The sequence below is a fragment of the Oncorhynchus kisutch genome, linkage group LG29, assembly GCF_002021735.2.
Source record: "Oncorhynchus kisutch isolate 150728-3 linkage group LG29, Okis_V2, whole genome shotgun sequence".
Lineage (NCBI taxonomy): Eukaryota > Metazoa > Chordata > Actinopteri > Salmoniformes > Salmonidae > Oncorhynchus > Oncorhynchus kisutch.
This window is the reverse complement of record NC_034202.2, coordinates 42,130,318-42,146,457: the sequence shown is the minus strand read 5'-3', so window position 1 is coordinate 42,146,457 and position 16,140 is coordinate 42,130,318. Positions and strand designations below refer to the sequence as shown.

Here is a 16,140-nt window from a genome sequence, read left to right as displayed (position 1 = left end):
GGTCAGGGTCAGGCAGAGGTCAATAGTCCAGAGAAGTAGGGGAAAGGTACAGGACAGCAGGCCAGGCAAGGGTCAAAACCAGGAGAGCAAGAAAGAGAGACTGGGGGAAAGCAGGCGCTGAGACAAACCGCTGGTAGGCTAGAACAAACAAGACGAACTGGAAACAGACAAACAGAGAATACCAGTATAAGTCCACAGGGGATAATGGAGAAGATGGGCTACACCTGGAGGCAGGTGGAGACAATAACGAAGACAGGTGAAACAGATCAGGGTGTGACAGACATAGCATACCTGAGGTATGACAAACTGATTGTTCACCCTCCCTCCCAAGGAGTTAGGAGGAGCGACAGACACAAGTCATTCCAGCCCCATACACACACACACACACACTGACTGAGTATCTCTCTCTCACATTCCAACTGCTGATTCATGTTTGGACGTATAAATACTGTTATTTTAGCAGAGAAAGGTCTGTTCATTGCTCACTTGAATATATGCAGTTTAAGGAACAAAATTCATGAAATACACTGTCTGGTGCAGTCAAACAATATTCATGTATTGGCAATATCAGAGACTCCCTTGGACTCTTCTATTGAGGAAGCTGAGATCTCTATACATGGATACAATATGTTCAGGAGGGACAGAAATAGATATGGGGGTGGAGTTGCAGTTTTTTATTTATTTATTTATTTAACCTTTATTTAACCAGGTAGGCAAGTTGAGAACAAGTTCTCATTTACAATTGCGACCTGGTCAAGATCCTATAGAGGGTTCAATCAGGACTCACTCACTAGGAACACTACAATACCAAAGGCCCTAAGGTAATCTACCACAGGTCCTATAGAGGTTTCAATCAGGACTCACTCACTAGGAAAACTACAATACCAAAGGCCCTAAGGTAATCTACCACAGGACTCACTCACTAGGAACACTAAAATACCAAAGGCCCTAAGGTAATCTACCACAGGTCCTACAGAGGGTTCAATCAGGACTCACTCACTAGGAAAACTACAATACCAAAGGCTGGCCCTAAGGTAATCTACCACAGGTCCTACAGAGGGTTCAATCAGGACTCGTTTGTGGATGAGAATAAGAATGTGCAATGGTTAGAAGTGTGCAGTAAGGATGATCCTGAAATGGCACTAAGTTTGTTTCTGAATTTATTTAGGAGTATAGCTGATAAGCCCCTTTAAGAAATGATTTAGGAGTATAGCTGATAAGCCCCTTTAAGAAATGATTTAGGAGTATAGCTGATAAGCCCCTTTAAGAAAATGCACTGAGAGGTCAAACGGTGGATTGATGATGAGCTGAGAAATGTCATGATGCCATAAAAAGTAGCAGATAAATCTGGCACTCTTTTTGGTAAGCAAAGTTATTGTAAATTAATACATCTTGTGACCAAACTAAACAAAGGAAAGAAGAAGGGATTCTATCAATACAACATTGATGAAGTGAAGGATGATGGGAAAAGCTGTGGAGAACGTTGAACACTATTATGGTTAGGAATTCAAACATGTCCACCTCTTTTGTTGAATCAGAGGGTATATTAATTACAAAACCACATGACATCGCAAACTACTTTAATTCATATTTTACAGGCAAAGTGGGCAAGTTGAGGAATGCTATGATTCCAACTGATGGCTCCATGTCATTATACCCTTAAAAGATTGTTTGAATTTCATCAAGTAGAAAGGGAAGAGGTAGAAAGGATGCTGTTGTCTCTTTCGGATGACAAGTCACCTGGTACAGATCATCTAGACACCAAATTGCTTAGAGATACAGCTAACCAAATATCTACCCCAATCTCTCATATGTTTAATAAGTACTTGATGTACGGGGTGTGCCCAGAAGCCTGGATAGAGTCAAAGGTCATTCCACTACCTAAGGATAGAAAATCTGCATTCACTGGTCCTAATAGTCGTCCTATAAACTTGTTGCCTGTGTTAAGTAAATTATTGGAAAAACATGTATCTGTACGAATCAAGGCTTATTTCTCATGTAATGGTCTGACAACTGGTTTCCAGCATGCATATAAAGAAGAGCATTCTACGAGTACGGCACAAATGGCAGATGATTGGTTAAAGAGTATGGATGACAGGAAGTTAGTTGGTGCAGTGTTGCTAGATTTCAGTGTTGCTTTTGATTGATCATGAACTGTTACTAGGTATAGTCAAATGTTATGGTTTTACGTCTGCAGCTCTATCCTGGATGGAAAGCTATCAATCCAGAAGAAGGCAAGACATGTTCTTTAATGGTAGCTTTTCAAACAGTAAAGATATACACTGTAGTGTTCCTCAAGGAAGTTGCCTAGGACCACTTCTCCACTCGATCTTTACTAATGATTTACCTTCAGTAATGAACAAAGCAACAGTGGTCATGTATGCTGATGACCCTACAATGTAGAGCGCAGCATCAGAATGTTAATGAGCTAACAGATGTACTGAGCAGTGAACTAAGAATAGTGTCTGAGTCGGTTGATATGAACAAATTGATGTTACAAGAAAATGCTCAGAGTATGTAACATCTAGCACACTGAATCAGGTGATTCAATCCCTGGTCCCATCACACTTAGAGTACTGTCTGGTTATATGGTCAATCCCTGGTCCTATCACACTTAGAGTACTGTCTGGTTATATGGTCAATCCCTGGTCCTATCACACTTAAGAGTACTGTCTGGTTATATGGTCAATCCCTGGTCCTATCACACTTAGAGTACTGTCTGGTTATATGGTCAATCCCTGGTCCTATCACACTTAGAGTACTGTCTGGTTATATGGTCAATCCCTGATCCTATCACACTTAGAGTACTGTCCAGTTAGATGGTTAATCCCTGGTCCTATCACACTTAGAGTACTGTCTGGTTATATGGTCAATCCCTGGTCCTATCACACTTAAGAGTACTGTCTGGTTATATGGTCAATCCCTGGTCCTATCACACTTAGAGTACTGTCTGGTTATATGGTCAATCCCTGGTCCTATCACACTTAGAGTACTGTTTGGTTATATGGTCAATCCCTGGTCCTATCACACTTAGAGTACTGTTTGGTTATATGGTCAATCCCTGGTCCTATCACACTTAGAGTACTGTTTGGTTATATGGTCAATCCCTGATCCTATCACACTTAGAGTACTGTCCAGTTAGATGGTTAATCCCTGGTCCTATCACACTTAGAGTACTGTCTGGTTATATGGTCAATCCCTGGTCCTATCACACTTAGAGTACTGTCTGGTTATATGGTCAATCCCTGGTCCTATCACACTTAGAGTACTGTCCAGTTAGATGGTTAATCCCTGGTCCTATCACACTTAGAGTACTGTCTGGTTATATGGTCAATCCCTGGTCCTATCACACTTAGAGTACTGTCTGGTTATATGGTCAATCCCTGGTCCTATCACACTTAGAGTACTGTCTGGTTATATGGTCAATCCCTGGTCCTATCACACTTAGAGTACTGTCTGGTTATATGGTCAATCCCTGGTCCTATCACACTTAGAGTACTGTCTGGTTATATGGTCAATCCCTGATCCTATCACACTTAGAGTACTGTCCAGTTAGATGGTTAATCCCTGGTCCTATCACACTTAGAGTACTGTCTGGTTATATGGTCAATCCCTGGTCCTATCACACTTAAGAGTACTGTCTGGTTATATGGTCAATCCCTGGTCCTATCACACTTAGAGTACTGTCTGGTTATATGGTTAATCCCTGGTCCTATCACACTTAGAGTACTGTCCAGTTAGATGGTTAATCCCTGGTCCTATCACACTTAGAGTACTGTCTGGTTATATGGTCAATCCCTGATCCTATCACACTTAGAGTACTGTCTGGTTATATGGTTAATCCCTGGTCCTATCACACTTAGAGTACTGTCTGGTTATATGGTTAATCCCTGGTCCTATCACACTTAGAGTACTGTCTGGTTATATGGTTAATCCCTGGTCCTATCACACTTAGAGTACTGTCTGGTTATATGGTTAATCCCTGGTCCTATCACACTTAGAGTACTGTCTGGTTATATGGTTAATCCCTGGTCCTATCACACTTAGAGTACTGTCTGGTTATATGGTTAATCCCTGGTCCTATCACACTTAGAGTACTGTCTGGTTATATGGTTAATCCCTGGTCCTATCACACTTAGATTACTGTCTGGTTATATGGTTAATCCCTGGTCCTATCACACTTAGAGTACTGTCCAGTTAGATGGTTAATCCCTGGTCCTATCACACTTAGAGTACTGTCTGGTTATATGGTCAATCCCTGGTCCTATCACACTTAGAGTACTGTCTGGTTAGATGGTCAATCCCTGGTCCTATCACACTTAGAGTACTGTTTGGTTATATGGTCAATCCCTGGTCCTATCACACTTAGAGTACTGTCTGGTTATATGGTCAATCCCTGGTCCTATCACACTTAGAGTACTGTCTGGTTAGATGGTCAATCCCTGGTCCTATCACACTTAGAGTACTGTCTGGTTATATGGTCAATCCCTGGTCCTATCACACTTAGAGTACTGTCCAGTTATATGGTCAATCCCTGGTCCTATCACACTTAGAGTACTGTCTGGTTATATGGTCAATCCCTGGTCCTATCACACTTAGAGTACTGTCTGGTTATATGGTCAATCCCTGGTCCTATCACACTTAGAGTACTGTCTGGTTATATGGTCAATCCCTGGTCCTATCACACTTAGAGTACTGTCTGGTTATATGGTCAATCCCTGGTCCTATCACACTTAGAGTACTGTCTGGTTATATGGTCAATCCCTGGTCCTATCACACTTAGAGTACTGTCTGGTTATATGGTCAATCCCTGGTCCTATCACACTTAGAGTACTGTCCAGTTATATGGTCAATCCCTGGTCCTATCACACTTAGAGTACTGTCCAGTTATATGGTCAATCCCTGGTCCTATCACACTTAGAGTACTGTCTGGTTATATGGTCAATCCCTGGTCCTATCACACTTAGAGTACTGTCTGGTTATATGGTCAATCCCTGGTCCTATCACACTTAGAGTACTGTCTGGTTATATGGTCAATCCCTGGTCCTATCACACTTAGAGTACTGTCTGGTTATATGGTTAATCCCTGGTCCTATCACACTTAGAGTACTGTCTGGTTATATGGTCAATCCCTGGTCCTATCACACTTAGAGTACTGTCTGGTTATATGGTTAATCCCTGGTCCTATCACACTTAGAGTACTGTCTGGTTATATGGTTAATCCCTGGTCCTATCACACTTAGAGTACTGTCTGGTTATATGGTCAATCCCTGGTCCTATCACACTTAGAGTACTGTCTGGTTATATGGTCAATCCCTGGTCCTATCACACTTAGAGTACTGTCTGGTTATATGGTTAATCCCTGGTCCTATCACACTTAGAGTACTGTCTGGTTATATGGTCAATCCCTGGTCCTATCACACTTAGAGTACTGTCTGGTTATATGGTCAATCCCTGGTCCTATCACACTTAGAGTACTGTCTGGTTATATGGTCATTCCCTGGTCCTATCACACTTAGAGTACTGTCTGGTTATATGGTTAATCCCTGGTCCTATCACACTTAGAGTACTGTCTGGTTATATGGTCAATCCCTGATCCTATCACACTTAGAGTACTGTCTGGTTATATGGTCAATCCCTGGTCCTATCACACTTAGAGTACTGTCTGGTTATATGGTTAATCCCTGGTCCTATCACACTTAGAGTACTGTCTGGTTATATGGTCAATCCCTGGTCCTATCACACTTAGAGTACTGTCTGGTTATATGGTTAATCCCTGGTCCTATCACACTTAGAGTACTGTCTGGTTATATGGTCAATCCCTGGTCCTATCACACTTAGAGTACTGTCTGGTTATATGGTCAATCCCTGGTCCTATCACACTTAGAGTACTGTCTGGTTATATGGTCAATCCCTGGTCCTATCACACTTAGAGTACTGTCTGGTTATATGGTTAATCCCTGGTCCTATCACACTTAGAGTACTGTCTGGTATATGGTCAATCCCTGATCCTATCACACTTAGAGTACTGTCTGGTTATATGGTCAATCCCTGGTCCTATCACACTTAGAGTACTGTCTGGTTATATGGTTAATCCCTGGTCCTATCACACTTAGAGTACTGTCTGGTTATATGGTCAATCCCTGGTCCTATCACACTTAGAGTACTGTCTGGTTATATGGTCAATCCCTGGTCCTATCACACTTAGAGTACTGTCTGGTTATATGGTTAATCCCTGGTCCTATCACACTTAGAGTACTGTCTGGTTATATGGTCAATCCCTGGTCCTATCACACTTAGAGTACTGTCTGGTTATATGGTTAATCCCTGGTCCTATCACACTTAGAGTACTGTCTGGTTATATGGTCAATCCCTGGTCCTATCACACTTAGAGTACTGTCTGGTTATATGGTCAATCCCTGGTCCTATCACACTTAGAGTACTGTCTGGTTATATGGTCAATCCCTGGTCCTATCACACTTAGAGTACTGTCTGGTTATATGGTTAATCCCTGGTCCTATCACACTTAGAGTACTGTCTGGTTATATGGTCAATCCCTGATCCTATCACACTCAGAGTACTGTCTGGTTATATGGTCAATCCCTGGTCCTATCACACTTAGAGTACTGTCTGGTTATATGGTTAATCCCTGGTCCTATCACACTTAGAGTACTGTCTGGTTATATGGTCAATCCCTGGTCCTATCACACTTAGAGTACTGTCTGGTTATATGGTCAATCCCTGGTCCTATCACACTTAGAGTACTGTCTGGTTATATGGTTAATCCCTGGTCCTATCACACTTAGAGTACTGTCTGGTTATATGGTCAATCCCTGGTCCTATCACACTTAGAGTACTGTCTGGTTATATGGTCAATCCCTGGTCCTATCACACTTAGAGTACTGTCTGGTTATATGGTCAATCCCTGGTCCTATCACACTTAGAGTACTGTCTGGTTATATGGTTAATCCCTGGTCCTATCACACTTAGAGTACTGTCTGGTTATATGGTCAATCCCTGATCCTATCACACTTAGAGTACTGTCTGGTTATATGGTTAATCCCTGGTCCTATCACACTTAGAGTACTGTCTGGTTATATGGTCAATCCCTGATCCTATCACACTTAGAGTACTGTCTGGTTATATGGTCTGCAGCAATGAAAGATATATAAAAAAAGCTCCAAATGCCTCTAAACAGGGCAGCCAGATTAACTCTCCATTGTTCTAACAGGGCAGCCAGATTAACTCTCCATTGTTCTAAACAGGGCTACCAGATTAACTCTCCATTGTTCTAAACAGGGCTACCAGATTAACTCTCCATTGTTCTAAACAGGGCAGCCAGATTAACTCTCCATTGTTCTAAACAGGGCAGCCAGATTAACTCTCCATTGTTCTAAACAGGGCTACCAGATTAACTCTCCATTGTTCTAAACAGGGCTACCAGATTAACTCTCCATTGTTCTAAACAGGGCAGCCAGATGAACTCTCCATTGTTCTAAACAGGGCAGCCAGATTAGCTCTCCATTGTTCTAAACAGGGCAGCCAGATTAACTCTCCATTGTTCTAAACAGGGCAGCCAGATTAACTCTCCATTGTTCTAAACAGGGCAGCCAGATTAACTCTCCATTGTTCTAAACAGGGCTACCAGATTAACTCTCCATTGTTCTAAACAGGGCTACCAGATTAGCTCTTCATTGTTCTAAACAGGGCTACCAGATTAACTCTCCATTGTTCTAAACAGGGCAGCCAGATTAACTCTCCATTGTTCTAAACAGGGCTACCAGATTAACTCTCCATTGTTCTAAACAGGGCAGCCAGATTAACTCTCCATTGTTCTAAACAGGGCAGCCAGATTAACTCTCCATTGTTCTAAACAGGGCTACCAGATTAACTCTCCATTGTTCTAAACAGGGCAGCCAGATTAACTCTCCATTGTTCTAAACAGGGCAGCCAGATTAACTCTCCATTGTTCTAAACAGGCAGCCAGATTAACTCTCCATTGTTCTAAACAGGGCTACCAGATTAACTCTCCATTGTTCTAAACAGGGCAGCCAGATTAACTCTCCATTGTTCTAAACAGGGCAGCCAGATTAACTCTCCATTGTTCTAAACAGGGCTACCAGATTAACTCTCCATTTTTCTAAACAGGGCAGCCAGATTAACTCTCCATTGTTCTAAACAGGGCAGCCAGATTAACTCTCCATTGTTCTAAACAGGGCTACCAGATTAACTCTCCATTGTTCTAAACAGGGCAGCCAGATTAACTCTCCATTGTTCTAAACAGGGCTACCAGATTAGCTCTTCATTGTTCTAAACAGGGCTACCAGATTAGCTCTTCATTGTTCTAAACAGGGCTACCAGATTAGCTCTTCATTGTTATAAACAGGGCTACCAGATTAGCTCTTCATTGTTCTAAACAGGGCAGCCAGATTAGCCCTTCATTGTTCTAAACAGGGCAGCCAGATTAGCTCTTCATTGTTCTAAACAGGGCTACCAGATTAGCTCTTCATTGTTCTAAACAGGGCAGCCAGATTAGCTCTTCATTGTTCTAAACAGGGCAGCCAGATTAGCTCTTCATTGTTCTAAACAGGGCAGCCAGATTAACTCTCCATTGTTCTAAACTGGGCTACCAGATTAACTCTCCATTGTTCTAAACAGGGCAGCCAGATTAACTCTCCATTGTTCTAAACAGGGCAGCCAGATTATATGACTGGACAGGAAATAGACAGAACATCTAATGTGATAGACCATATGACTGGACAGGAAATTGACAGAACATCTAATGTGATAGCCCATATGACTGGACAGGAAATTGACAGAACATCTAATGTGATAGCCCATATGACTGGACAGGAAATAGAAATAACATCTAATGTGATAGACCATATGACTGGACAGGAAATTGAAAGAACATCTAATGTGATAGACCATATGACTGGACAGGAAATAGAAATAACATCTAATGTGATAGACCATATGACTGGACAGGAAATAGAAATAACATCTAATGTGATAGACCATATGACTGGACATGAAATAGAAAGTATCAACTGAATGTTAAATGTTTCCTGTCAGGTATTTTAATGATCAGTATTGTCTACTTGTTGAATGTTTGTGAAGGCTTGATTGTGGTTGTTTGTAATGTCTTGTTAATTGGTGTTGGACCCCAGGAAGATCAGCTAGCGTTACGGCGTTAGCTAATGGGGATCCTAATAAAATAATAAATATTAGACTGGTGGAAATCTGTCCTTTGGTCTGATGAGTCCAAGTTTGAGATGTTTGGTTCCAACCACTATGTCTTTGTGAGACGCAGAGTAGGTGAACATATGATCTCCGCATGTGTGGTTCCCACCGTGAAGCATGGAAGAGGAGGTTTGATGGTGTGGGGGTGCTTTGCTGGTGACACTGTTAGTGATTTATTTAGAATTCAAGGCACACTTAAGCAGTATGGTTACCATAGCATTCTGCAGAAATACGCCATCCCATCTGGTTTGCGCTTAGTGGGACTATCATTTATTTTTCAACAGGACAATGACCCAACACACCTCCAGGCTATGTAAGGACTATTTGACCAAGAAGGAGAGTGATGGAGTGCTGCATCAGATGACCTGGCCTCCACAATCACCCATCCTCAACCCAATTGAGATGGTTTGGGATGAGTTGGACCGCAGAGTGAAGGAAAAGCAGCCAACTAGTGCTCAGCATATGTGGGAACTGCTTCAAACTGTTGGAAAAGTATTCCAGGTGAAGCTGGTGAGAGAATGCCAAGAGTGTGCAAGGCTGTCGTCAAGGCAAAGGGTGGCTATTTTGAAGAATCTGAAATATAAAATATATTTTGATTTGTTTAACACTTTTTTGGTTGCAACATGATTCAATTTGTGTTATATCATAGTTTTGATGTCTTCACTATTATTCTACAATGTAGGAAATAGTAAAAAATAAAGTAGGTGTGTCCGAACTTTTGACTGGTACTGTATCACACATTACATATACACACATTATATATACACATGTTATATACACACACATTATATATACACACATTATATATACACATGTTATATATACACACATTATATATACACACATTATATATACACATGTTATATATACACACATTATATATATACACACTTTATATATACACATGTTATATATACACACACATTATATATACACATGTTATATATACACACATTATATATACACATGTTATATATATACACACATTATATATACACACACATTATATATACACACATTATATATACCCATGTTATATATACACACATTATATATACACACATTATATATACACACATTATATATACCCATGTTATATATACACACATTATATATACACACATTATATATACACACACATATATACACATGTGGAATATATATATACACAGTATATTCTCTGTGATTCTACGTCAGAATGTCTAATCTAATATATTCTCTGGGATTCTACGTCAGACGGTATGATCTAGTTTATGCTGTGTTATTCTACGTCAGACGGTATGATCTAGTTTATGCTGTGTTATTCTACGTCAGACGGTATGATCTAGTAGATTCTGTGTTATTCTACATCAGACAGTCTGATCTAGTAGATTCTGTGTTATTCTACATCAGACAGTCTAATCTAGTAGATTCTTTGTGATTCTACGTCAGGTCCTAATTGGGTGGCGACACTGAATGCTGGGAAAGGAGGAGCTCATGCCAGCTACTACCATAGAGCTAACAAACAGGTACACATTGACAAACACAATACACACACACACACACACTAGAAACACTCAACACACCAAACCACACCCCACTACACCAGACCAAACAACACTACACTCCACCAGACCAAACACCACCACACTACACCAGACCAGACCCCACTACACCAGACCCCACTACACCAGACCAGACCCCACTACACCAGACTAGACCCCAGTACACCAGACCAGACCCCACTACACCAGACCAGACCCCACTACACCAGACCAGACCCCACTACACCAGACCAGACCCCACTACACCAGACCAGACCCCACTACACCAGACCAGACCCCACTACACCAGACCAGACCCCACTACACCAGACCACACTACACCAGACCAGACCCCACTACACCAGACCAGACCCCACTACACCAGACCAGACCCCACTACACCAGACCAGACCTCACTACACCAGACTACACTACACCAGACCAGACCCCACTACACCAGACCAGACCCCACTACACCAGACCCTATTACACTAGACCAGACCCCACTACACCAGACCACACTGCACCAGACCAGACCCCACTATACCAGACCAGACCCCACTACACCAGACTAGACCCCAGTACACCAGACCAGACCCCCCTACACCAGACCAGACCCCACTACACCAGACCAGACCCCACTACACCACACTACACCAGACCAGTCCCCACTACACCAGACACCATTACACCAGACTACACTACACCAGACCAGACCAGACCCCACTACACCAGACCAGACCCCACTACACCAGACCCCATTACACCAGACTACACTACACCAGACCAGACCAGACCCCACTACACCAGACCAGACCCCACTACACCAGACCAGACCCCAGTACACCAGACCAGACCCCACTACACCAGACCAGACCCCAGTACACCAGACCAGACCCCACTACACCAGACCAGACCCCACTACACCAGACCAGACCCCACTACACCAGACCAGACTGCATCAGACCAGAACCCACTACACCAGACCAGACCCCACTACACCAGACCCCATTACACCAGACCAGACCCCACTACACCAGACCAGACCCCACTACACCAGACTACACTACACCAGACCAGACCTCACTACACCAGACTACACTACACCAGACCAGACCCCACTACACCAGACCAGACCCCACTACACCAGACCCTATTACATTAGACCAGACCCCACTACACCAGACCCCACTACACCAGACCAGACCCCACTACACCAGACTAGACCCCAGTACACCAGACCAGACCCCACTACACCAGACCAGACCCCACTACACCAGACCAGACCCCACTACACCAGACCAGACCCCACTACACCAGACCAGACCCCACTACACCAGACCAGACCTCACTACACCAGACTACACTACACCAGACCAGACCCCACTACACCAGACCAGACCCCACTACACCAGACCCTATTACACTAGACCAGACCCCACTACACCAGACCACACTGCACCAGACCAGACCCCACTATACCAGACCAGACCCCACTACACCAGACTAGACCCCAGTACACCAGACCAGACCCCACTACACCAGACCAGACCCCACTACACCAGACCAGACCCCACTACACCACACTACACCAGACCAGTCCCCACTACACCAGACACCATTACACCAGACTACACTACACCAGACCAGACCAGACCCCACTACACCAGACCAGACCCCACTACACCAGACACCATTACACCAGACTACACTACACCAGACCAGACCAGACCCCACTACACCAGACCAGACCCCACTACACCAGACCAGACCCCACTACACCAGACCAGACCCCAGTACACCAGACCAGACCCCAGTACACCAGACCAGACCCCACTACACCAGACCAGACCCCAGTACACCAGACCAGACCCCACTACACCAGACCAGACCCCACTACACCAGACCAGACCCCAGTACGCGCGTGCGTGTGTGTGTGTGTGTATAGATCCAGGTGGGGGTAGAGTTTGAGGCCAGTACCAGGACCCAGGAGACGACGGCCTCCTTCGGGTACCAGATGGAACTACCAGAGGCTAACATGGTGTTCAGAGGTACAGTGGGGTGTGGTGGGGTTATTATGTAAATATCACAGGAAGTTGGTGGGGAGGACGGTCTCGTTGTAATGAGCAGAATCAGTGGAAAGGTATCAAATACTTGATGCCATTCCATTCGCTTTGTTCCAGACAGTATTATAAGCTGTCCTCCCCTCAGCAGCCTCCACTGGCAAATATGTATTCCTGATGACAAATGTTGACTGCAGCCTGTGTGTGTGTGTGTGTGTGTGTGTGTGTGTGTGTGTGTGTGTGTGTGTAGGCATGGTTAACAGTAGGTGTATAATTGGAGGAGTACTGGAGAAGAGTCTGTCTCCTCTCCCTGCTACACTGCTGATGGGAGCCTTCGTTAATCACCGTGGTGACAAACTGCAGGTGGGGGATGGTGTTGTTGTTTTGGTTATGGCGGTGGTGGTAGTGTGTACTTACCGTAGCATATCTGTGTGCAGGTGGGGCTGGGAATCAATGTGGGCTAGACTACAACACCCACAACCCTCTACAGAAGGGACTCCCTCACATGCCCCTCCCCCAGCCCTGTGGCCTCGTGGGAAACGGCGTTCCTGTTTTTGGAGGAAGAAAATGGTGCAGCAAGAATTTCCCCCCTAGCGACCACATGGCAACTGTTACATCACTTCCTGTTGAAAAACCTGAACTGGACAGACTCACGAGATGTCAGCTCCACACATAGAGAGCGATAGAGGACTAAATTTAGTATCTGTGACATTATATCATCTGACATAGCATGGGCATTTTGAAGTAGTACATTCTCTTCTTAAACGATTGGCTGATCAATCTTGATGACCCAGTTAAACATGGCTCCAATAGGTTCATCAGGAAGGATCAGCCAATAAAGTTGGAAGTCCCACCCAGTTGACTACATTAAAATGGTGGAATCCATCAATGGCGCTGTCCATGCTAATATGGCCTTTTGGCCACTAGAGGTCTCTATCATTCTCTATGACTCCCCCACACCTCATAATGCATAATGGACAGCTCATAGTAATAGCTGGAATCAAACCATGTGTTTGATACCATTCCAATGATTCCGTTCCAGCCATTACCACGAACCCATCCTTCCCATGTAAGGTACCACCAACCTCCTGTGCTCACCTCCCATCCCCCATAATGCACCTCACCTCCTATCCCCCATAATGCACCTCACATCCCCCATAATGCACCTCACCTCCCATCCCCCATAAGGCACCTGACCCTTCATCACCCATAATGCACCTCACCTCCCATCCCCCCATAATGTATCTCACACTCCATCACCCATAATGCACCTTACTTCCCACAACATACTCTATGTATACTATATATTGTAATATCATAATATATTTGTACTCTATGTGGGACCCTCTAGAGATTAAACTGATGTTGAGACTGGGACCCTCTAGAGATTAAACTGATGTTGAGACTGGGACCCTCTAGAGATTAAACTGATGTTGAGACTGGGACCCTCTAGAGATTAAACTGATGTTGAGACTGGGACCCTCTAGAGATTAAACTGATGTTGAGACTGGGACCCTCTAGAGATTAAACTGATGTTGAGACTGGGACCCTCTAGAGATGAAATTGATGTTGAGACTGGGACCCTCTAGAGATGAAATTGATGTTGAGACTGGGACCCTCTAGAGATTAAACTGATGTTGAGACTGGGACCCTCTAGAGATTAAACTGATGTTGAGACTGGGACCCTCTAGAGATTATACTGATGTTGAGACTGGGACCCTCTAGAGATTAAACAGATGTTGAGACTGGGACCCTCTAGAGATTATACTGATGTTGAGACTGGGACCCTCTAGAGATTAAACAGATGTTGAGACTGGGACCCTCTAGAGATTAAACTGATGTTGAGATTGTGGGGCCCTCTAGAGATTAAATTGATGTTGAGACTGGGACCCTCTAAAGATTAAACTGATGTTGAGACTGGGACCCTCTAGTGATTAAACTGATGTTGAGACTGTGGGGCCCTCTAGAGATAACGGCCAGCCAGAATTATCTCTAGAGATAACACCCAGACAGAATGATATCTAGAGATAACGGCCAGACAGAATTATCTCTAGAGATAACGGCCAGACAGAATTATCTCTAGAGATAACGGCCAGACAGGATGATCTCTAGAGATAACGGCCAGACAGAATGGTATCTAGAGATAACGGCCAGACAGAATTATCTCTAGAGATAACGGCCAGACAGGATGATCTCTAGAGATAACGGCCAGACAGAATGGTATCTAGAGATAACGGCCAGACAGAATGATCTCTAGAGATAACGGCCAGACAGTATGATCTCTAGAGATAACGGCCAGACAGAATGATCTCATCCTCCACAAGCCCAGGAGCAGGAGATATTACTATATTATACACTGAATGTACCAAATATTAAGAACACCTTCTTAATATTGAGTTGCACCCCCTATCTCCCCCTTTTGACCTCATAAGAGCCTCAATTCGTTGGGGCATGGACTTAAGGTGTCAAAAGCGTTCCAATGGATGCTGGCCAATGTTGATTCAAATAATTCCCAGTTATGTCAAGTTGGCTGGATATCCTTTGGGTAGTGGAACATTCTTGATACACACTGGAAACTGTTGAGCTTTAAAAACCCAGCATATTTGCAATTCTTGAAACAAGTCGGTGCGCCTGACACCTACTACCAAACTCTGTTCAAAGGCACTTAAATATTTTGTCTTGCCCATTCACCCTCTGAATGTCTCAGTTGACTCGAGGCTTAAAAATCCTCCTTTATTAACCTGTCTCCTCCCCTTCATTTACACTGATTGAAGTGGATTTAACAAGTGACATCAATAATGGATCCTAGCGTTCACCTGGATACACCTGGTCAGTCTATGTCATGGAAAAGAGCAGGTATTCTTAATGTTTTGTTAATGTTTTGTCTACAAATACATCATATATACAGCTAAAATCTGCAATGCCATGTAAAAACCTCAAAAACATTGAAGTTACACTGCAAAAAGTGATTTCTAAGCAAGCCTAAATATCTTGCATCAAGGTTTTTGTCCTTCTATTGAGGGATAAATCACTTCAAATGTGTTTTTTTTTTTTATTACCAAGATAAATTGGCTAAGCTCATTGGCAGAACATTTCTCTTATTTTAACCCAAAATGAATAATACAAGTGATTTATCTTATTTGAAGCTATTGTTGGGGGTAAAATATAAAATATCTTGATGCATAATGCATCTCCCATCCCCATAATGCACCTCCCCCATAATGCAGCCCACCTCCGCCATAATGCACCTCCCAGCTCCCAAAATGAACCTCCCCCATAATGCAGCTCATCTCCCCCATAATGCACCTCCC

At 43.5% G+C, this 16,140-nt stretch overlaps 1 protein-coding gene across 1 annotated transcript in view; it reads left to right on the top strand.

The window, feature by feature from the left end:
* si:dkey-71l1.1 (Porin3_Tom40 domain-containing protein) overlaps positions 1-15,269 on the top strand; it is a 62,849-nt gene extending 47,580 nt beyond the window's left edge. The window contains exons 8-11 of the mRNA XM_031808942.1: positions 10,675-10,751; positions 12,715-12,817; positions 13,080-13,192; positions 13,267-15,269. Of these exons, the coding sequence (XP_031664802.1) occupies positions 10,675-10,751; positions 12,715-12,817; positions 13,080-13,192; positions 13,267-13,293 (320 nt within the window). The 3' untranslated portion in view covers positions 13,294-15,269. The remainder of the gene's footprint in view (positions 1-10,674; positions 10,752-12,714; positions 12,818-13,079; positions 13,193-13,266) is intronic.
* Positions 15,270-16,140: the final 871 nt, after the last annotated feature.